This window comes from Eschrichtius robustus, chromosome 13 (assembly GCF_028021215.1).
Source record: "Eschrichtius robustus isolate mEscRob2 chromosome 13, mEscRob2.pri, whole genome shotgun sequence".
In the NCBI taxonomy this organism is placed as follows: Eukaryota; Metazoa; Chordata; class Mammalia; order Artiodactyla; family Eschrichtiidae; genus Eschrichtius; species Eschrichtius robustus.
In genome coordinates, this window is record NC_090836.1 from 4,757,118 (window position 1) to 4,781,949 (window position 24,832).

The following is a 24,832-nucleotide window of genomic DNA, read 5'->3' on the forward strand; positions in this document are numbered from 1 at the left end:
AATCAGGGAGGCAGTCTTTGAGGCAGATTTGTTTAACTGGGTTCCCATATCTGATGTCAGACTGTCATGCTGAGAGTTTTGAGCACAGAGGAGCAGATAACAAGGAACCAGGACTTCACCATAAAGAAAGAAAAGGAAAGAAGGATAGAAAGCAGAAGAGAACACAGAGGGAGGGAGAGACCCACTAACACAGGTGTCACACCGAAACTGCACCGTTTCTGCTTCATCCCTAGACATCTCCAGAAAGGATCTGCGTGCTTCTTGGGTACTGTGTTCCGGGTTTCATTCTCCATGTGCCAAAGGCATCCACAGAGAGCTCGTCATGCTCTCCTGCCTGCGGGAGAAGACAGGCAGACAGTCGACTCTGGTGCTGTGGACCCTGCGTTAGCAAATCCTGCAAGCCTCTCATCACATTTTCATCAGCCAGTCAATACATAACCTTTCTTATGTGTGTTTCTTTCTAAACACTCCTTATTTAATACAGATTGTTGACTCATTAACAATTGAACTCACAACCAGCAGCGCCGCAACTGATGCCTAAGTGGACACAGCTCATCTAACAACACCTGTATTTCTCCATAAGGCACATCACACCTTCCTTGCACTTACCAACCCCAGATAGCCTTTCAGCACTACACTTGAGGGTCATTTTAGACAGCAAAATCACCAAGAAAAAGCACAAAAATGTAAAAAATGTGGCAGGAAATAGACCTTGAAAAGGACACTTGTTTATGTTAGTGGAGCTGAGACCGGAAGGTGGAGGGTCACCCTTCTTCTCTCAGCTGGGAGTGTGTGTGTGTCCGGCGACTCAGTTTTCCGCTGCTCTGTGCATGTGCACAGATGATGTCCAAGACGGTGCCAAAGGGCCCCCCTTTCATCCTGAGGGTCAGTTACAATATCCACGCAACTTGGAGTTGATGAGACTATTGCTTTTGTAAATGCTTTATTATTTTGGCGTTACAAATACATTTTAGCAAGCAGGAGAATTTGCAAACGTAGAGGCCACGATGAATGAGGATTCATTGCATGTAGCATGAAGTTGAGCCAGTTCTCAGACTCGGACATAGGAGGAACTCTGCTTCTTCTGGGAAGACAGGAAAAGCAGTAGTAGTAACTGTAGCTGTGTATATGGAACAGGACCTCACGTGTTAGTCCTGCAGGGAACCTCAGGAGGCTACCCATCCATTCCCGGGCTTTAGTTGGGATTTTGTTCTGGTCATGGGAGACTGTCAGCATCACAGGTCACAGAAAAGTCTAAATCTTCTTACTTTAATCAAATAACTCCTCAAGTCCATCGCCTTTGTACAGCCTTCTAGAGGCTGGATCTTGCTCAGCTCTGTGCCTTCGTGTACAGAAGAAACTCGGCAAACACTTGTTGTGTATTGAACGGGACTCAGGTCAATCTGCCACTACGTGGTCCTTACCCCACCTTCCCTTTGTAACATATTCTCATGTAAATATTTCCTTCTAAAGCTGTGTTTCCCAACTTGAGGTTTCTGGAATTAGTGGTCCTTAGGGTTGTCTTAAATATGTCACTGAGCTATTGAAAAAAAATCTTTCCAAAAATACATTTCACTAGGACAAGACTTCACAGGTTAACATAAAATGGCAAGGTTTTGTTTTTGATTTTGTGAACCCGCCTGGAACTATAGAGTGATAATTCTTCTTTTTTTTGTAATTCATCAGTATTTTATTTATTTTATTTAATTTTATTTTTGGCTGCGTTGGGTCTTCGTTGCTGCGTGCAGGCTTTCTCTAGTTGTGGTGAGCGGGGGCTACTCTTCGTTGCAGTGCGCGGGCTTCTCATTACGGTGGCTCCTCTTTTTGCAGCATGGGCTCTAGGAGCACGGGCTTCAGTAGTTGCAGCACGCAGGCTCAGTAGTTGTGGCGCACGGGCTCTAGAGAACAGGCTCAGTAGTTACGGTGCATGGGCTTAGTTGCTCCGCGGCATGTGGGATCTTCCTGGACCAGGGCTCAAATCTGTGTCCCCTGCACTGGCAGGTGGATTCTTAACCATTGTGCCACCAGGGAAGTCCCTGTACAGTGATAATCCTATGCCATGATACTATCTATTGTTTGCTAATACCATCTATCTCTCAACTCCACAGACATATCTTTGATGAATGAAAAATAGATAACTGCTCAAATTGTTTGCTAAGGGAAAGTTTTCAGAACATTTCAGGGAAATATGGGGGGAGATAATGGAAAGGTTCTTTGATGGTTCAAGGATAGAAAACCATCCATCTAAATGGTTCTGAACACATGGAACTTTTTGTAAATAGGTGTTATAAAATATTTTTTATTATTTCTAAATAATGATAAGGATTTTTACACTGCCCTGACTTCTTTTAGGCAAAGCCGTCCAATTTCACCTAAATGGGAAAACTAAGTAACAGAAGCAAGCTTCTTCACCTAGAAGCTGGAGAATAGGCCTGAGGAGCCACTCTTTCAGCTTTGTTCGTTCTTTCACCACGGCTCTCCTGATTCTCCCGAGGGCCTCTTGAACAGGAATCTTTCCGTGAATTCACCTTTCCTTTGTGGAACATTTCTTCTTCTTGTGAGAATCAGCCAGGATCCAACTGCAGTCGACACAGACAGCATGTACTGTGCCAGTAAGAGATCTGCCAGCGCCCAGGCAACCTAAGTTGTGTTTCTCTTGAAATTCCTTTTCATGCATTTCTTCCCTTCCCATCGCAATGTCATTCCGAGGAACAGCTGGTGCCACCCTTCCCCATCGAGGCAAGGTTACAGCCTCGCTGGGTTTTGTGCTTTGAGAACAGAAATGGGGGCAGGGGAGGAAAGGGCAGTAGGGACTGGAGACCTCAGGCTCAGTGCCTGCCTCATTTCCAAAGTGTGTTTTTAAAGCCTTGAGGACCTTGTCGTCTGTCGTAGGAATGCTTACCTGGTTGTACAAATAGAGAACCTGACGCTCAGTGAGACAGTCTTCACCAACGTCTGCACGAAGGCCCGGGCCCTGCCCGGTATCCCCAGAAGGCTCTTGCGATCAGCTTCTTCACCATCCGGCCTGTGTATCCCGCCTCCTTTACCTACTCCTGCTCCCATCTGGACCTGATACCGAGGATGCCCCTTCTCTTCTCAGCCTGCCAAGCCATCCTCTTCACATCATTCATGGAGTGTCTGAGACCACTCCCATCCAAGAAGGCTTCTAGAACACTCGGGGAAATAGTCTTAATCTCATCCTTCTCAGTCCAAATACAAAACTACAGACTTCATCTAAAATCTTTACCGTGTAGTATTTTAAGTTATGTATTTGTTATCGGCTTAGTGTTTGGTGTGTCTTCATAAAAATGGTATGTAACACTATAGCTTGATTTTTTCCAATCTTACCACTTCTGTACATTTCATAATATAGCACCACGTGAAAAACAGATACCTAATACATTTATTTTGATTTCATAGGCCAAATGGTACCTTTAAATTGCCCTGCTGTGAAAGCCACCACTTAATACCTAATAAAACAGCCTTGAGGTGACAAAGGAAGGGCTGGGTAGCAGCTCTCACCCACCTTCTGTGAATGAACCCTTATCCCAGCACCTGACCCCTGGCGGCACCCTTCGAGTTGTTGGCTTAATACTTAGTTACAGGAATTCTGTGAAAAGATTCTCCTCTTTTTGAATGCCTTTTATTCATTTACTAAAAATTTTTTTTTAATTTAATTTTACTGAAGTATCGTTGATTTACAATGTTCTGTTAGTTTCTGGTGTACAGCAAAGTGATTCAGATACATATATACATACTTTTTCAGATTCTTTTCCATTATAGTTTATTATAAGATATTGACTATAGTTCCCTGTACTATAGGTAGGACCTTGTTATCTATTTTATATTATATATAGTAGTTTGTATCTGCTAATCCCAAACTCCTAATTTATTGAATAGGCATAAACTGAACATCTTTTGATCATACTACACCCACTTCAACTCGACCTGTCATAGTACAAACCCCGACAGTCTCTGACCCTGGTCTCGCACAGCCCAGTTTTCTGTCTACCTGGCTTTGCATTAGAAGCAGTTGCAATGGTAGCATTCATGCTCAGAAGGCAATTTCTTGCTCCAAGGACAGAGCACCTACCTTGTTCTTGGTGGGATCACCAGGCTCTTTGGAAAAGGATGTGGAAAGTGTTAGTGAGTAATGGACCCAGTCTGGAGTGGTGTTCTCCTTAGGGTTGTTACTGGACAGTTGTTTCCTTGAGTAGAAAATCAAGACACATTCTATGAGAAAGTTTTTTCTGTGCCAAAAGAGTTTCCATAAGTTATTACATTTAGGCATACTAATAGAGTGCTTTTTGTTTCTTGGAATCAAGACAGACGATCTTATGATGATGTCAGAGGTCCTCCAGTTCAGTCTGCTGGCCAGGTACAATCTGCATACAATTTGGATTGGATGAAACTATTGCTTTTGTAGATGCCTTTATTCGTTGTCGTCACTACTCGTAGCAAATATGTTCTAGATGGGATAGGTAAGGGATAGGGAGCATCTGAGAATGTAGTTCTACAAGGAAAGACAGTGGAAAAGGTGGCAAAACAGCAGAGACAGAAATGGGGACACAGTTATCGGCAAAGTAATGCAGGAAGCCGAATGATTAAGGAAGCTGAGAACGCGGTAAGCAGAAATAAAGATGCTCCTCGCTGTCTGATCATCACCATGTTGACTCAGTGTCACGAAAACACTGCCAGGTGCTGCTTTAGACCAACTTCCACCAGGCCCGCACGTAGGCACACTACTTTCCCAGTCCACGAAACGTTATTAATAGACAACGACAAGGCCACAAAGGGAAGATGAGACAGGGGTAAAGAATCCAGAGTCCTTTCTTGACTCTTATAAAACCTTAGAAAGAGTAACTTAAAAGCAAGTTTTTGAAAGGGAGGGATTTAAAAGTCACATTTGTCTCATATGCTTCTATAAAAAGATTATCACAAGAAATCTATACTTGCAATGTATATTTCACTGCTTTGTAATTTTTAAAATTTAATTGGAAAATAAGGTAGAGGGAAGGTTTTATTTGTATGTTAATTAAGCCTTGTACCTGGTATGATTCAAACCTTTTGGAAAAGTCAAATATCTCCATGAAATTTTAGTGAATAGTCTCCTACACCTAGTGTCTGTGTGTGACACACAGGAAGTTTTAACTCACGAATACTCACAGATAGGACACAATGGTAGGAAAAAAGGACACGTTTTTTTCATAAAGAGACTTTAAGAATAACTGTATAGAAGAGAGGAACCAAGATGGCGGAGTAGAAGGAGGTGCTCTCACTCCCTCTTGCGAGAACACCAGAATCACAGCTAGCTGCTGGACAGACATCGACAGGAAGACACTGGAACTCACCGAAAAAGATACCCCACATCCAAAGACAAAGGAGAAGCCACAGTGAGATGGTAGGAGGGGCGCAATCACAGTAAAATCAAATCCCATAACTGCTGGGTGGGTGACTCACAAACTGGAGAACACTTATGCCACAGAAGTCCACCGACTGGAGTGAAGGTTCTGAGCCCCACATCAGGCTTCCCAACCTGGGGGTCCGGCAACGGGAAGAGGAATTCCTAGAGAATCAGACTTTGAAGCCTAGTGGGAATTGATTGCAGGACTTTGACAGGACTGGGGGAAACAGAGACTCCACTCTTGGAGGGCACACACAAAGTAGTGTGCGCATCGGGACCCAGGGGAAGGAGCAGTGACCCCGGGGGAGACTGAACCAGACCTACCTGCTGGTGTTGGAGGGTCTCCTGCACAGGCAGGGGGTGGCTGTGTCTCACCATGAGAACACGGACACTGGCAGCAGAAGTTCTGGGGAGTACTCCTTGGCGTGAGCCCTCCCAGAGTCCGCCATTAGCCCCAACAAAGAGCCCGGGTAGGCTCCAGTGTTGGGTTGCCTCAGGCCAAACAACCAACAGGGAGGGAACCCAGCCCCAACCATCAGCAGACAAGTGGATTAAAGCTTTAATGAGCTCTGCCCACCAGAGCAACAGCCAGCTCTACCCACTACCAGTCCCTCCCATCAGGAAACTTGCACAAACTTCTTAGATAGCCTCATCCACCAGAGGGCAAACAGCAGAAGCAAGAATAACTACAATCCTGCAGCCTGTGGAACAAAAACCACATTCACAGAAAGATAGACAAGATGAAAAGGCAGAGGGCTATGTACCAGATGAAGGAACAAGATAAAACCCCAGAAAAACAACTCAATGAAGTGGAGATAGGCAACCTTCCAGAAAAAGAATTCAGAATAATGATAGTGAAGATGATCCAGGACCTCGGAAAAACAATGGAGGCAAAGATCGAGAAGATGCAAGAAATGTTTAACAAAGACCTAGAAGAATTAAAGAACAAACAAACAGAGATGAACAATACAATAAGTGAAATGAAAACTACACTAGAAGTAATCAATAGCAGAATAACTGAGGCAGAAGAATGGATAAGTGACCTGGAAGACAGAATGGTGGAATTCACTGCTGCAGAAAAGAATAAAGAAAAAAGAATGAAAACAAATGAAGACAGCCTAAGAGACCTCTGGGACAACATTAGATGCAACAACATTCGCATTATAGGGGTCCCAGAAGGAGAAGAGAGAGAGAAAGGACCTGAGAAAATATTTGAAGAGATTATAGTCAAAAACTTCCCTAACATGGGAAAGGAAATAGCCACCCAAGTCCAGGAAGCACAGAGAGTCCCATACAGGATAAACCCAAGGAGAAACACTCCGAGACACATAGTAATCAAACTGGCAAAAATTAAAGACAAAGAAAATTATTGAAAGCAGCAAGGGAAAAATGACAAATAACATGCAAGTGAACTCCCATAAGGTTAACAGTTGATTTCTCAGCAGAAACTCTACTAGCCAGAAGGGAGTGGCATGATATACTTAAAGTGATGAAAGGGAAGAACCTACAACCAAGATTACTCTACCCGGCAAGGATCTCATTCCGATTCGATGGAGAAATCAAAAGCTTTACAGACAAGCAAAAGCTAAGAGAATTCAGCACCAGCAAACCAGCTCTACAACAAATGCTAAAGGAACTTCTCTAAGTGGGAAACACAAGAGAAGAAAAGGATCTACAAAAACAAACCCAAAACAATTAAGAAAATGGTCATAGGAACATACATATCAATAATTACCTTAAACATGAATGGATTAAATGCTCCAACCAAAAGACACAGGCTTGCTGAATGGATACAAAAACAAGACCCATATATATGCTGTCTACAAGAGACCCACTTTAGACCTAGGGACACAGACAGACTGAAAGTGAGGGGATGGAAAAAGATATTCCATGCAAATGGAAATCAAAAGAAAGCTGGAGTAGCTATACTCATATCAGATGAAACAGACTTTAAAATAAAGAATGTTACAAGAGACGAGGAAGGACACTACATAATGATCAAGGGATCAATCCAAGAAGAAGATATAACAATTATAAATATATATGCACCCAACATAGGTGCACCTCAATACATAAGGCAACTGCTAACAGCTATAAAAGAGGAAATCGACAGTAACACAATAATAGTGGGGGACTTTAACACCTCATTTACACCAATGGACAGATCATCCAAAATGAAAATAAATAAGGAAACAGAAGCTTTAAATGACACAGTAGACCAGACAGATTTAATTGATATTTATAGGACATTCCATCCAAAAACAGCAGATTACACGTTCTTCTCAAGTGTGCATGGAACATTCTCCAGGACAGATCACATCTTGGGTCACAAATCAAGCCTCAGTAAATTTAAGAAAATTGAAATCATATCAAGCATCTTATCTGACCACAACGCTATGAGATTAGAAATGAATCACAGGGAAAAAAACGTAAAAAACACAAAACACATGGAGGCTAAACAATACGTTACTAAATAACCAAGCGATCACTGAAGAAATCAAAGAGGAAATCAACAAATACCTAGAGACAAATGACAATGAAAACACGACGATCCAAAACCTATGGGATGCAGCAAAAGCAGTTCTAAGAGGGAAGTTTATAGCTATACAAGCCTACCTCAAGAAACAAGAAAAATCTCATGTAAACAATCTAACCTTACACCTAAAGGAACTAGAGAAAGAAGAACAAACAAAACCCAAAGCTGGCAGAAGGAAAGAAATCATAAAGATCAGAGCAGAAATAAATGAAATAGAAACAAAGAAAACAATAGCAAAGATCAATAAAACTAAAAGCTGGTTCTTGGAGAAGATAAACAAAATTGATAAACCATTAGCCAGACTCATCAAGAAAAAGAGGGAGAGGACCCAAATCAATAAAATTAGAAATGAAAAAGAAGAAGTTACAACAGACAGCGCAGACATACAAAGCATCCTAACAGACTACTACAAGCAACTCTATGCCAATAAAATGGACAACCTGGAAGAAATGGACAAGTTCTTAGAAAGGTATAACTTTCCAAGACTGAACCAGGAAGAAACAGAAAATATGAACAGACCAATCACAAGTAATGAAATTGAAACTGTGATTAAAAATCTTCCAACAAACAGAAGTCCAGGACCAGATGGCTTCACAGGTGAATTCTATCAAACATTTAGAGAAGAGAGAACGCCCATCCTTCTCAAACTCTTCCAAAAAATTGCAGGGGAAGGAACACTCCCAAACTCATTCTATGAGGCCACCATTACCCTGATACCAAAAGCAGACAAAGATACTACAAAAAAAGAAAATGACAGACCAATATCACTGATGAATATAGAGGCAAAAATCCTCAACAAAATACTAGCAAACAGAATCCAACAAAGAACACATTAAAAGGATCACACACCATGATCAAGTGGGATTTATCCCAGGGATGCAAGGATTGTTCAATATACGCAAATCAACCAATGTGATACACCATATTAACAAACTGAATAAAAACCATACGATCATTGCAATAGATGCAGAAAAAGCTTTTGACAAAATTCAACACCTATTTATGATAAAAACTCTCCAGAAAGTGGGCATAGAGGGAACCTACCTCAACATAATAAAGGCCATATATGACAAACCCACAGCAAACATCATTCTCAATGGTGAAAAACTGAAACCATTTCCTCTAAGATCACGAACAGGACAAGGTTGTCCGCTCTCACCACTGTTACTCAACATAGTTTTGGAAGTCCTAGCCACGGCAATCAGAGAAGAAAAAGAAATAAAAGGAATACAAATTGGAAAAGAAGAAGTAAAACTGTCACTCTTGGCAGATGACATACTATACATAGAGAATCCTAAAAATGCCACAGAAAACTACTAGAGCTAATCAATGAATTTGGTAAAGTTGCAGGATACAAAATTAATGCACAGAAATCTCTTGCATTCCTATACACTAATGATGAAAAATCTGAAAGAGAAATTATGGAAACACTCCCATTTACCATTGCAACAAAAAGAATACCTAGGAATAAAACTACCTAGGGAAACAAAAGACCTGTATGCAGAAAACTATAAGACACTGATGAAAGAAATTAAAGATGATACCAACAGATGGAGAGATATACCATGTTCTTGGATTGGGAGAATCAATATTGTGAAAATGACTATACTACCCAAAGCCATCTACAGATTCAATGCAATCCCCATCAAATTACCAATGGCATTTTTTACAGAACTAGAACAAATCATCTTAAAGTTTGTATGGAGACACAAAAGACCCCGAATAGCCAAAGCAGTCTTGAGGGAAAAAAAACGGAACTGGAGGAATCAGACTCCCTGACTTCAGACTCTACTACAAAGCTACAGTGATCAAGACAATATGGTACTGGCACAAAAACAGAAACATAGATCAGTGGAACAAGATAGAAAGCCCAGAGATAAACCCACGCACATATGGTCAACTAATCTGACAAAGGAGGCAAAGATATACAATGGAGAAAAGACAAGTCTCTTCAGTAAGTGGTGCTGGGAAAGCTGGACAGCTACATGTAAAAGAACGAAATTAGAACACTCCCTAACACCATACACAAAAATAAACTCAAAATGGATTCAAGACCTAAATGTAAGACCGGACAGTATAAAACTCTTAGAGGAAAACATAGGAAGAATACTCTTTGACATAAACCACAGCAAGATCTTTTTTGACCCACCTCCTAGAGTAATGGAAATAAAAACAAAAATAAACAAATGGGACCTAATGAAACTTCAAAGCTTTTGCACAGCAAAGGAAACTACAAACAAGACGAAAAGACAACCCTCAGAATGGGAGAAAATATTTGCAAACGAATCAACGGACAAACGATTAATCTCCAAAATATATAAACAGCTCATGCAGCTCAACATTAAAAAAACAAACAACCCAATCCAGAAATGGGCAGAAGACCTAAATAGACATTTCTCCAAAGAAGACATACAGATAGCCAAGAAGCACATGAAAAGCTGTTCAACATCACTAATTATTAGAGAAATGCAAATCAAAACTACAATGAGGTATCATCTCACACCAGTTAGAATGGGCATCATCAGAAAATCTACAAACAACAAATGTTGGAGAGGGTGTGGAGAAATGGGAACCCTCTCGCACTGTTGGTGGGAATGTAAATTGATACAGCCACTATGGAGAACAGTATGGAGGTTCCTTAAAAAACTAAAAATAGAATTACCCTATGATCCAGCAATCCCATTACTGGGCATATACCCAGAGAAAACCATAATTCAAAAAGACACATGCACCCCAATGTTCACTGCAGCACTATTTACAATAGCCAGGTCATAGAAGCAACCTAAATGCCCATCGACAGACAATAAATGCCCATCGACAGACAAACGGATAAAGAAGTTGTGGTACATATATACAATGGAATATTACGCAGCCATAAAAAAGAACGAAACTGAGTCATTTGTTGAGCCGTGGATGGATCTAGAGACTGTCATACACAGTGAAGTCAGAAAGATAAAAACAAATAACGTCTATTAACGCATGTATGTGGAACCTAGAAAAATGGTACAGATGAACCGGTTTGCAGGGCAGAAGTTGAGACACAGATGTAGAGAACAAACGTATGGACACCAAGGGGGGAAAACTGTGGTGGGGTGGGGATGGTGGTGTGCTGAATTGGGCGATTGGCGTTGACGTGTATACACTGATGTGTATAAAATTGATGACTAATAAGAACCCGCAGTGTAAAAAAACAAACAAACAAAAAAACAACTAATACTAAACTCTCTTCGGGTTATTTGTATGGAAATATGTTAATATAAATGTTTCAGACATTACATGAAATTTCTAAAAATCTTATATGTTCTGGTATGTTATAAGTCATAATTCTAGTTATTACTTTAAAATGTGTATCTCAGAAATAACTAAATTTCCTTGTCAATTGCATTATAATGAACTTTCATCAAATCTTTAACCGTGGTCATTTTTAAGTCTTTTGTCATTTACAGACAGTTCTGGGTGTACTCTGACGCTTTCGCAAAAATGTTCCTATAAAAGGGTTTCATCTTCAGGGAATTCATGGAAAAGACTGACAAGTACAGGTTTCTGGTAACTGACTATACTGCTGAACTGAATGAATAAGCATTTTCAGAACTCTAATGGAAAACCGATGAACTCATAAAAGTGCTAACAAAAGATCAAGATGGAAAAAAAAATTAATTACATGGGACTGAGTGAACTGATGAGGATGATTATAATTTTTGTGACTTTCTGTTTGAATTAAAAAAAAAAATCCCACAAGGAGTCAGAGGCCAAAAATATACAATTTTCACTGCAAAGTAAAGGAGCTGTTACAGTGGAGGATTACTGGACTGAATGTCAATATTATGACATAGTATGAGGGTGTTCCGTGCTTGGTAATTGCAATCATTGTTGCTTTTGTTGTGGTCATCCATTCACAATGCTTGGTGTCAGTTTATTTATCTCTTGTAAAAATAAAATACAGTGTGTGTGTGTGTGTGTGTGTGTGTGTGTGTGTGTGTGAAAAAATAACTGTATAAGTAAGGGGCTGAGCACTAGTCTGTACGGCATGTGGATTTTGGAACGTTTAACAGATGTTTATCATGATTTGATTCGTGGCTTGGGTGGCAAGTCCTCTTTCTGGGCATCTTTTGCTTGACAGAATCCCAGCACATCTCAAGTTCCTGGATAGTTTACGCATCCTCTTCTGCCAGATATCAATCTAGGGGGTTTAGTGCTTGGATGTCAGGGTGAGTGTTGATGATACTCGGAAGATCTGGGGAAGCATGTTACTAAGTTGGTAAAACATTTCTTCAGAAATGCTCTGTTAAGAGGTAAGAAAAAAAAAAAGTTTGCACTTGTTAAATCATCACTGATTTAAAAAAAAGGTTTAAGTATTTTAAAACATGGAAGTAATGGCAGTAGTTCTAGACATGGAGTGTAATATGTGAACACTATCTTTCAGAGCTGATTTAACTGCACAGCTGTGGGCAGGGGTGTTTCTCTGGATCCAGCCTCTGAGACCCTACACTGTTTCTGTCAAATAATAAGTCTGATTACCAGAAAAACCCCTAGATAATAGTAGTGCATTCAGTGATAAAAGTACACCCGTTTTGCTAAATTCTACATAGAACACGGAATCATTCTCTGCTCACGTCCTTCTTTATGAATCTATATAACATAAATGTGGGGCGGGGGAGGAAAGATGAGTTAAGTTCAGCTTTGGGGTTTAATCAGAGATCCCTTGAGTGGCAGATACTAACGTCTTTGAGAGTAAACTAAGTGCCTTGATGGCATCCAAACACTTCTCCCCTTAAAACACAGAAAGCTGCTAGCATTTTCTTATGCTATTTTGAGTTTACGGCAGTGTGCCTAGCTATGTCTGCGAGGAATATCACAACAGAGACTGAACTGGGGTGAGAGCTATCCAGATAACACACCTGTGGTACCAGAAACTGCACTGTCCTAGAAATTCCTCCATCCCATGAAGCCATTTCCATCATGAAACCTAAAATAGAACAACAGACTTTGCTGAATTATGAGTTCTGGTCTTCAAACCTACCAGTCCTTTACTGAAAATAAACTGAATTTTCATCGTGGGGCTGCACGTCTTGACTTTTTAGGTAGCTACTTGCCTGTAGGAAAGGCTAAGCCTGAAGGCCAGATAAACTTCTGCAATCCTTATCTCTCCAGGCCAGAGTAGTTTCACATAGTTCCGTCAAAACACTTGTAATGATCATTTCTTAAGTCCTATTTTGCCTCCACACAATGAAGCCAAAACAGGTTATTCAAGATTAATTAAACACGTGGTTCTATTTTCTTCTCTTTTTAAGAAAATAAAAGGTAACAGAGAGTAAGCTCTATCAATGTCCAAATATCCTCACATTTCAAGAGGTCTGGAGGGAGTTCCCTGGTGGCCTAGTGGTTAGGATTCCAGGCTTTCACTCCTGTGACCCAGGTTCAATCCCTGGTCAGGGAACTGAGATCCTGCAGGCCGTGTGACACGGCCCCAAAAAAAAAAAAGGAGGGCTGGAGATTTTATTTTGTGATTGGAAAAAGGTAGATAAAAAAGCCGCTATGAAATATTTGCTTGTTAAACCATTTAACTGAGGCACCAGATGACAGGGGTAACTGCTACAATTCTTTCTCCTGGCTTGCTCTACTTTCAATATTTTCAACGAAGAAATATAGGTCGTTGTTGTTAAATATAAGGTTATGTTTACCTTTGACACACTTAAACACAAGTTCTGCTCTCCTTAAGCACCATGGTATAGTCATTTCCTAAAAACAGAAACAAAACAAATCATGTTTTTAACTGAACTTTGTAAAAAAGAAAAAATATATATATATGGTCAGGCCTTAATTTATCTATAATGTTGACCATCCACTTACAGGCAACCATTAGCTAATTTCAGCTAGATTTCCTCTGGTTTTTAGGCATGTAACCTGTTCCAGCTGTTAGACTATACTTGTGGAATGCAAACTAACTGAATTAGCCTAGTCAATATAATTTTAAAAATGAACATTCCCTTAAAACTTTCTACATAATTAACTCTAAAGACATATATGTGACACAGGAACTCCACCTACTTCTCTCAATATGTTAGCATGAATAATTCTATTAAATTGTACAATATTTGAATAAGCAATGCATTAAAATGTTTTCCTTGGGGCTTCCCTGGTGGCGCAGTGGTTAAGAATCTGTCTGCCAATGCAGGGGACACGGGTTCGATCCCTGGTCCGGGAAGATCCAACATACCACAGAGCAACTAAGCCCGTGCGCCGCAACTACTGAGCCTGTGCTCGAGCTCATGAGCCACAACTACTGAGCCCGCGAGTCACAACTACTGAAGCCTGCACGCCTAGAGGCCGTGCTCCACTACAAGAGAAGCCACGGCAGTGAGAAGCCCTCGCACCGCAACGAAGAGCAGCCCCTGCTCGCCGCAACTAGAGAAAGCCCGCGCGCAGCAATGAAGACCCAATGCAGCCAAAAATAAATAAATAAATTTAAATTCAAAAAAAATGTTTTCTGTGTATAACATGTTATTACAAAGTACCAGAAACAAACAAGCACCCTATCTCAGCCACCTAACAAACCAAATGAGCTCTTTTTTGGACGCTCCTTCCTAACCCTTGACCAAGTGAGCACATGCGTGCTGCGAACCAACCAACCCACACATTTATACTTTTCTGTGGTCGTGATCAGCGATTGTGCCATTTTAAATTCTATTTCTTTTCGCTATTATCGAATCACTTTCCCATGCTGCAAGTGTTTGTAACTGTAACAATAAAATATGTTTATTAATTCATTATGGTGATCCTTCCTCTCTCTGGGTCTTAGGATCTTTTTTACACTCTTAAAGATCACTGAGGACTGCACTGAGCTTTTGTTTATGTGGATTATGTCTCCTGATATTTACTGCATTAGAAATTAAAACTGAGAAAAATATAAAAATATTAATTTCATTTAAAAATGATAAACCCACCGTATGTTAATGTAACGTATTTTTTTTAATGTAAAGTTACTATATTTTCCAAAACAAAAAAATTTGGGTGAGAAGAAGGGCAATGCCTTACATATCTACACATCTCATTAATGCCTGGCCTCGCAGAAGACATCTGGACTCTCACATCTGCCTCGGCATCAATCTGCTGTGTGATCATACAGCCTCGGGAAGAACTCAGTGACGTTCATGCAAGAATGAGAATGCAAAAGGCACAGAGTATCTTAGAATTATCATGAAAATATTTTTAGTCTTGCTGACCCCCAGAAGGGGCTAGCATCCTGGGGGTATCCTCAGAACACAATTTAAAAACTGCTGTTTTATTGAGTTAATGTATCATAATTTATTTAAATGGCCCCTTATAACTCAATTTCCCCTTTTTGTTCATAACACTGCAGTGGGCATATTTATGTATATGACGCGTGTGTGTATCTACATCTACAGATGTCTTGTTTTTTGAATAATTTCTTGGGATACTTACTCCTATAGATTAGTGAAATAAAATTCAAGTTTCTCCCTAAAAGGTAATATCAATTTACATTGGCCATTAGCAATGCATGCATCATCCAATTTCATCATATTGTTCACAATCATTTGGACACTTAAATATTATTTAAAACATTATTTAACATATTTACTAATTTAATAGATCCAAAACAGTATCGCCCTGATGGCTTTTAAAAAATAGACTTTATTTTGTGAAACAGTTTTAGGTTGACAGAAAAATTACGAAAATGGTACAGAGAATTGCCATACACTCCCACACTCAGTTTCCCCTGTTAACATCTTATATTAGTAGAGCACTAGAAGTGAGGCTGTCCACGTAGCTATCAAGAATAAAGAGAACATACAACGCAAATGAACTTACCTGCAAAACAAAAACAGACTAACAGACATAGAGAACAGACTTGTGGTTGCCAAGGGGGAGGGGGTCGAGGGAAGGAAGGATTGGGAGTTTGGGATTAGCAGATGCAAACTATTATATGTAGGATGGATAAACAACAAGGTCCTACTGTTTAGCACAGGGAACCATATCCAATATCCTGTGATAAGCCATAATGGAAAAGAATATGAAAAAAATGTAAATATATGTGTAATAGTCACTTTGCTATATAACAGAAATTAAACACAACACTGTAAATCAACTAGGCTTCAATAAAATTTTTAAAAAAGGAATAAAGAAACCAGACTACATCAAACAATGGCAGGAAAATCCTTTAGCAATTCTAATCTACTTTGGGTTTTCAGCGATATGTACATCTAAAGCAATAGCAGACTACAACAACTGAATTTTTTTCTACATTGTAAAATCACAATTGTGAACTTATAGGAATTCGGGTGATGACACTGAGGTGAAATAACCAACACACACACACAGACAGAGAAACAGAAAGTCCTATTTTTAACAATTGACAGAAGAAAATTATTAAGAGAGAACCTAAAAGTTCATTTTGGAAATGTTTCCCCACCAAATAAGGGCTTTATCCTGTATCATTTAAGGAGCCAGATGAATCAGAAGCCGTTAGAAAGAAGCAGCTAGAATCTGATCTTCCAAGTACCCCATTTACCTTTATTGAACTTAATCATAACTGTCAAATTGCCATGATGTCACTAAAGGATTTCTATCTGCAGCCAGTTAAAAATAAAACCCCAAATACATTTTTATTCTTTCTACTGGGTGCACTATTCTCTTTGTAAATGCAGCACTATAAACACATTACTTAAAAACCAGAAAAAAACCTGAACTACTATTGATACCTTATTATTAACTCAAATCCATAGTGCATGCAGATTTCCCCGGCTTTTACCTAATGACGTTTTCTGTTTGAGGACCACATCCAGGAACACTTCACTCTATTGAGTCATTATGTCGCCCCAGGCTTCTCTTGCCCTGAGTTTCTCAGACTTCCCTTGTTTTTGATGAGCCTGAGTTTTGAGGAGGGCTGGTCAGGTATTTTGTAGGACGCCCCCTATTAGAATTTGATGTTTGCATCGTGATTAGACAGGAGCTATGGATTTGGGCAGGAAGACTACAGAGGTGAAGTATCATTTTCATCACACCATATCAAGGGTAGATAATCAATGCGATTTATGACTAGTGATGTGAGCCTGGAACACCTGGCTGGGGTGGTGTTTTTAAGGTCCCCAGCCCTGACCTTCCACTCTGTCCTCTATGGGAAGAAATCACTAACTGTGAGCAGCCCACACTTAAGAGGTGGAGATTTTGTGCTCCCCTCCTTGAGGATGGAGTATCTACATAAGTTACTTGGAATTCTTCTGCATGGGAGGTTTGTTTCTTCTCCCCTATTCATTTATTTATTCGAGCATTTGTTTATATCAGTATGGACTCATGGATATTTACTTTATATTTTGGGTTATAATTACCTAACCTTCTCTCAGTCTTGTTCTAATTGGCCTCTCCGGCATTATTCACATTTTTCATGAAACGTGCCGGCCCCTCTCCAGGGCTGAGTGTCACTGAGCTGTCCCAGGCCTTCACCCATCTCTGACGGTCTCTGCGATCTCAGGTCTAGTTATTGCTATTGCTTCCCGTGTAGTGTCCTGGACCCCAGAATTTCCCCTTCGAACTGATTTGGCTGATTTATCTGAAATACCTTTCTGATCACGTTACACTCCTGTTTAGTAAGCTGCAATTGCTTCCTACTGCCGCGTGAATAATATCTAAGACTTTCTCTAGCATTTAAGGCTAATTACCTTAGGACCCAAACTATCTCAGCTTCTATGACTTCTAAATTTAAAAAGTGAGGTTTCACTCCAGCGTGCCTGTCCGCCTTTGCCTGAACATGATCTGCAATGCCTGTCACCCACTCCTCCCATTTTCCTCAAGCCATTTCTTCTGCCTAGAATGCCCTCCCCATTCTTCCCATCTGTTGAAACCTGCTCTTCCCTCCCTAACCGTCCTCTCCTTCATGAAGTACTTCCTAGTTCCTCAGCTACAAATGGTGTCTCTGAACTCCCAAAGTACTTTGTTTTTGTTTAATCTCCATGATCACATTTTACTCTGTCTTTTTTTGGGGGGAGCGGGTGGGGGGCGGTGGTAGAGCAATAGGTAGGGAGATGGGATCTATGTCTTCTTTATTAAGGTGTGTGCTCTCTAGGGGCAGGAACCACTGTTCATTTACCTTTATTACCGTTATGATGACGCCTCCTGCAATACTGCGCGTACAGATGCTCAAGCACACAGGCTGAGTGAGTGAATCATTTACTATCCATGGAAATTTAAAAAGAAAGTGACTTCCTCTGTAGCTAGAATTAGGCTTTGAGAGGATACTTTTTTTTCTTTTTCTTTTTGGCTGTGCCTCGTGGCATGCGGGATCTTACTTCCCCGACCAGGGATCGAACCCGGGCCCTCAGCAGTGAAAGTGCAGAGTCCTAACCACTGAACTGCAGGGAATTCCCAGGAAACTACTTTTTTGTGTTCAAGATACTTTTAAGATTGATAAATAGGGCTTCCCTGGTGGCACAGTGGTTGAGAGTCTGCCTGCCGATGCAGGGGACACGGGTTCGAGCCCTGGTCTGGGAAGATCCCACATGCCGTGGAGCAACTAAGCCCGTGAGCCACAACTACTGAGCCTGCGCGTCTGGAGCTTGTGCTCCGCAACAAGAGAGGCCGCGACAGTGAGAGGCCCGCGCACCGCGATGAAGAGTGGCCCCCGCTTGCCACAACTAGAGAAAGCCCTTGCACAGAAACGAAGACCCAACACAGCCAAAAATAAAATAAATAATAAAATAAATTAAATTAAATTAAAAATCTTTAAAAGATTAAAAAAAAAAAAGATTGATAAATAAAAGGGGTCTAGTTGCCAAAAGGGCTAAAAAGTAAAGAATCCTCTTTTCCAAGACTCTGGAAGCTTATAAAAATGACTAGAATTTCCTGATGTTTAAATTAAGTTTATAATACTTCTTAGCTTCAAAGTTCAGGAAGAATATTTCCTTGTAACTGCCAACGCTGTTACAAGAGAGCCACGGTGCCTTACGGGAGTACACACATGCATGGAGTGACGAGTTTTTGTCTTTTGGCTTATTTCTGCCTAGTTTAAAAAAATGTACAGAGGGAGCAAGGTGACTAAGAAATAACCTACCTGCAGCTCAGAGGAAATGCTGATAGCTCTGAAAACTACAATAATAATGTCTTCCATTTACATGGAACTTTACAATATACATAATTTGTATCTCACAAAAAACACTTTTTATAAACTAAAAAGGACACTGAGAGAGGTAGAGTGAACCTCTCAAGGTCATGTGACAGTCTGAGACCTGCATTTTTTCATTTTCTTAACAGTATCTTTTGATGAGAAAAGGTTTTAAATTTTAATGAAGTACAATTTATGAAGCTTTTCTTTTATGGTTTATGTTTTTTGGTGTCTTAGCAAATCTCTGCTTAATCTGAAACCAGGATTTTCTTTTGTGTTCTCCTCTAGAGGTTTTATACTATTAGCTTTCTTGGCTTAACTCTATGATCCATTGTAAGTTAATTTTTATGTATGATTGTGAGGTAAAGCTCAAGGGTTTTTTTGTTTGTTTTTTCCTGCATAAATACCCAATTTTTCCAACACCACTGGTTGGAGACACTACACTTTCTCCCACTGAACTGCCTTGGCATCTCTGCTGTAAATCAAATGACCATTTATGCACAGATTTATTTCTGGATTCTTTATTCTGTTCCTTTGATCCACAGTCTATTCTTTTGCCAATGTCACACTGTACTGGTTTATTGCAGCTTGCTAAGCTTGTAAGCCTTGAAATCAATTGCTGTAAGTTCCCCAACTTTGTTCTTTTTCAAAATTGTTTTGACTGCTTTAGGTCCTGTGTATTTCATATAAATTTTAGAATTAGCTTTATCTCCAAAGTCACCTTATAAGGATTTTGATTGGGATTTAAATCTGTAGATCAGTTTGAGGAGAACTGATAACAGTACTGAGTCTTCCAACCAATGAACATAGTATATCTATTTATTTAGGTCTTTTAAATTTCTTTCAGTAACTAAAAACTCAGTTTCGTAGTTGCTAGGTCATTTTTCACAGCATCTTTTTACTTGAAGACATTTTAAGCTTGTGTTCAAGTTCTTTAAACACAGTAATCAACTATTTTATGGTCCGTGTCTCACAATTCCAGTGCCTCAAAAGTCTTTGTGTATCTGTTTTTAGGTTTCATTGTTTCTGCTGGTTTTCATTCGTGGTGTTTTATTTAATTACTCTTCACTTGCATTAAACATTTTATTGAAGGATCGTATGTGGGAATAAATGCTAAAGTATAACTGAGCATTTGCATCACCTTAAACTGCTACTCTAAAACATAACATTTTTTTGAAATACCACGGAAATAATCAGAATCAAGGAATTATTACTATTCATACTATTATAATAAAGCACTTGTTCTTACGTATAAAAAAGCATTATCTGACAGTAGCTTGTCTTATCTGTAATTTATTGTCATCTACGATTAGCCTTTGAAACATCTCAGTCTAAGGCCAAGGCTAAGCACTACTTACATGAGGACAACCACTGTGCAGTGTGAGCACAGAGCTTCCGAAGGGCCAGCCTTCAGCACCAGCAAACAGAATACATATGATCCCACTGTATTAAAGTCAGGATCATGATGGAAATGATGAAAGACTGAAGCACAAGTTAGAACAGGGATAGTTCTAGTGGTTTGACCAAAAGTAGATGGAAAAAATCAAGTCCCTTCACTGCCCCACTTCTCCAAAGATCATCCCCTTTTATCCCTCAATAGCTTGCTTTCTTGCTTTTGGTATGTGTGGTTAATAGCGTGGTCTAGAGCAAATATCTATGAGCCAAATTAATACGAACTCTTCAGAATGATGTGAGTTAACGCAAGGTTTTATCAGTGCTATACAGAAAACACCCCAAAATACCAGCTCCAGGCAGGATCCCAGGAGATCTTCGAAGTGACAGACAATTGAATTTTCAGATGACACGAACACTCACATTCTGTTTACTTTCGCTTAGCGCTACTTAGCAGCAGGTGGATCAGAAAGGAAACTAGAAAGCTGCAGGCACCTGCACAAATACACACCCGGGTGGTTTTTAAAACCCCCATTTGCCCACGCAGAGGCTCCATCCCAAGCACCCCTGTCATTTGTTCTCTGATCGAAACCAGCACCTAAAAAGAATGGCTCTGAGGACTCTAAACCGCAAGCTTTAGAAGTCAACAAGGTCACAAGAAGACATGATTTACTGGGTGTCATCGTGGGATGTGGCCTGTAGTCCTGTAAGGAGCTCTCTTCTGGAAGTAACCCTTAGTATATATTATACAGTAGGCAGCGTCTACGACACAGTGGGTCAGGTAAGCACAGAACGCTTTTGACCATGAGTTCTAACTAACAGCCAAGTGACTAAATCTTAGCGTCACATCTGTGAGAGCACATGTGAAAGAAATCCATTGAAGGAGCTGAATGGATCATGTGAAATACTTCAGACTTTGGAAATGAGGCAGGAAACTGGGCCTGGCGGCTATACTTTAGATGATAAGTGGGCACGGCACACACAGAGTAAATTCTAAACCTGTGAAATTGAAATGAGGATGCCAGTTCTAATTATGATCGCAGACAATATCTTGTATCTAAAGTTAGTGGCCGCACTTTGACTACCCAACCTGAATCTTCCAATTAGAGTAAGGCTGAACTGCAGAGGTGATTAACTGGTATATACTTTTAGGCCTTCACTGTGTGTCTTAGACGGTAGATACAAGAATTATTTCCTGGGTTTATGTACCCCTGAGGGAAACTGCAAGACTATCCTTTATCTCAAGCTTGTGCCTCGGAGGCTCCTGAAACACTCATATTAATCGGTTTCATAAGCATCATCAGAAGGTGAGAAACGGCAGTCTGGCTTTCTCATTTTTTACATTCAACAATCGCTTTGGGACACTATTTGACTGGATCTACCAAAGCTAAACAGGTGTCTGGCCTACCGTCTACCAATTCCATGCCTAAGTATGTATCCAACAGAAATGCCAAAACATATGTTCTAGAATGTTCACAGCAACATTCGTCGCAATAATCAAAACCTGGAAACCACCCGAATGTCCACAAACAGTAGAATGACTAAATAACTGTGGTGCAGTCATGCAGTGGAACGCTGCGTAACAATGAGAATGAGCAATCTACAACCACAAACAGTACTATGGATAAATTTCACACACACAATACGGAGTGAAAGAAGCCAGATACAGGAGTATGTACGATAGGATTCCACCCACATAAATTACAAAAACACACCTAACTAACCTGTGCTTTTCAAAGTGAAAACAGTGGTTACCCTTGTGGAGGGAGGGAATGTGGGTTAAGCGATGGGAAGGGGCGACACTGGGGTGCTGGCTGGTGACGTCCTGTATCATCATCTGGGTGTTGGTGTTCAGCTGGCGTAGATGTGAGCTGTATATTTATGTGTGCTTTTCTTTATGTGTGTTATATGCTAATAAAAGGTTAAGAACAACATCTGCATCAACCACAACAATTATAACAACTAAAACCCTTCAGATCCAAATGATTCAACAAGTTAACAGCACAAACAAAAGGAAAGGTCAGGAGCTCAGGATTCGCGACCTGCAGGTTCATTCCCCGTCTATCAGGTTAGACTGAACTCCAGGATGACAGTGTCTTCAGATCACAAAGATCTACAGAGATAAAACCGGTAAGAGCAGGATGTCTTCCTTCTTGCCGATAGATTATTTTTTCCTTTCCTGTTTTTTTAAACTGCAATTCATTTCTACAGCTGTTTTTATCAACCCTGGGACATGGACTGTTTCCGACACTGTCATCATTACCTTGCACACACTGCAATATGGTAACTGAGAGTCTGGCAAGTCTGTTTGCTACAGGAAGAAAACAAGAGCCGAAATGCTTTGGGATCCTTGCACGAAAGCTAAGACAAATACTGCCTCTATGTCCTGTGCAGTGTTGTCTGAGTTTGTAGAATAAACTTCTTGACCTGAATGGATGTTTAAATACGACCGATGGGAGGATCGTGGCTCAATATACTTTCGTGAATTAAAAGGGACACTCTGGAAACAGACTTAATGTTCTGCAGCTGGCTGTCCCAATTTAAAACATGTAACCTTTGTGACACTGTGGGAGAGGGCACGCTATAGTATCAGATGTCTGGAAGTAAATCCGAACTTAGAGACTTTTGGAAACACTGTTTTTGAGGTTGTTTCCCACCTACATATAACCATTTTTATAAACTGGTTAACCAGGAGTCCAGCTGCAGGAATGTTTGGATGTTTCCGTGTGGCTGGAATTCATCACAAACTTTCTTTGTCACTCCCCAAAGACTCTTTTATAGATGGACTAGTTAGTGACGTTAACAATGGCTAAAAATTCCTGATGGGACTAGAACTTTATAAAGCTACAGTGGGAAAAACAAAACAAAACATGTTGGTCAATCTCTCCTAATGCCGTATCAGGTATGACTGAGGCTGAGAAATTAAAAAGTTTGATGCAGCTTGCATCTGATGGAGCCAGAATTCTTTTAATCAAAACGATAGTGTGGGGCTTCCCTGGTGGCGCAGTGGTTGAGAATCTGCCTGCCAATGCAGGGGACATGGGTTCGAGCCCTGGTCTGGGAAGATCCCACATGCCGCGGAGCAACTAGGCCCGTGAGCCACAACTACTGAGCCTGCGCGTCTGGAGCCTGTGCTCCGCGACAAGAGAGGCCACGACAGTGAGAGGCCCGCGCACTGCGATGAAGAGTGGCCCCCGCTTGCCGCAACTAGAGAAAGCCCTAGCACAGAAACAAAGACCCAACATAGAAATCAATCAATCAATCAATCAATCAATCTTTAAAAAAAAAAACGATAGTGTGTCTGGTAAAAATACAAATGAATTGTAAGTGGGAAATCATTTAAAATCATCTTGTCTTATATGGAATTGATTTTTTTGTGTGTGTTTATATAGAGTATTGCATTTAAAATGAGGTGTCCTATAAGGTGATGAGTCTAAGTGGGGACTGAGTCACTCTAAAAAGTACAATATCAAATCTTTCATCCTGCGCTTTACGATACAGTATTTACACACATCTATTATTTTGGTAAATAACTTTTAATAATCGATGATCAAACTTCCTTCCTTTCACAAGCTGTACTTGCCAGTTAGCCATTTTGCTTTTAAAAAAAGTGCCACTCAAAACAAGCAGGCACCATGTTGCTGACATGGGTCCTTCACCACGTTGGCCACTGGCTCTCCCAGAAGGACTTGCCTGCACCCGTTTGTTTTGAGGCTGCTTTGCTCCTCCAGACTATCTGAAGTTGAATTTTTAGTCTCTGTATTATTTCTACAACTTATCCCTTCTAACTGGTTTTTATGTAGGTAAGGGAAGAAAGCAGGAGAGAAAGCACACAGTCATGGAAAGAGATTTTTTAAATTAAAAACGTAAAATAAAGTTCAGTACATCATAAAATGAATGAATGATTACGCCACATTTTAGTCATAGAAGCCAGTACTTGTATTATCCTAAGAGCATCCTTGAGAAAATGTTAAAATGAGGCTGGCTTCTTCCTGTCATCTAGCTGCTCTTTCTATTGCCTATTAATGCCTACTCAGGGAATGCAAACTAATTTTAATGTTAGCCGAAGCCAAATACAAATGTGGAGGTAAATCTAAAGCTACGTTAGACAAAAATAGACGAGAAGGGGGAGGATTAGGGGTACATGCCTTATCCAAAGCTAAAAATAAGTCTGACTTTCTAGTTTACCTACTATAGGATAATGCTAGAATTCTTTTGAACATATATGGTTAAGGATTATTCACTGTTTTATGTTATATGTCACTCAATTCTATTGATGACATATAGGAGATGCAGAAAGGAGATGCAAAGCCTCATTAGTTAAACAGAAAAAGTGTTTTTAAAATGTAAAGTGGATTATTATTATTATACAATATTTTAACAT

The 24,832-nt window shown here is 40.1% G+C and overlaps 1 protein-coding gene across 4 annotated transcripts in view; it reads right to left on the reverse strand.

The window, feature by feature from the left end:
• Nucleotides 1-923: 923 nt before the first annotated feature.
• FERRY3 (FERRY endosomal RAB5 effector complex subunit 3) overlaps nucleotides 924-24,832 on the reverse strand; it is a 49,537-nt gene continuing 25,628 nt past the window's right edge. For 3 of the 4 annotated variants that reach the window (XM_068561629.1, XM_068561631.1, XM_068561630.1), the window contains exons 12-14: nucleotides 13,622-13,679; nucleotides 12,839-12,906; nucleotides 10,134-12,222 (exon numbers count right to left, since the gene is read on the reverse strand). In XM_068561629.1, coding sequence (XP_068417730.1) covers nucleotides 12,130-12,222; nucleotides 12,839-12,906; nucleotides 13,622-13,679 — 219 coding nt within the window. In that variant the 3' untranslated portion in view covers nucleotides 10,134-12,129. Of the gene's footprint in view, nucleotides 1,085-10,133; nucleotides 12,223-12,838; nucleotides 12,907-13,621; nucleotides 13,680-24,832 lie in introns of those variants that run through there. The other variant, XM_068561633.1, reaches the window with a different exon arrangement.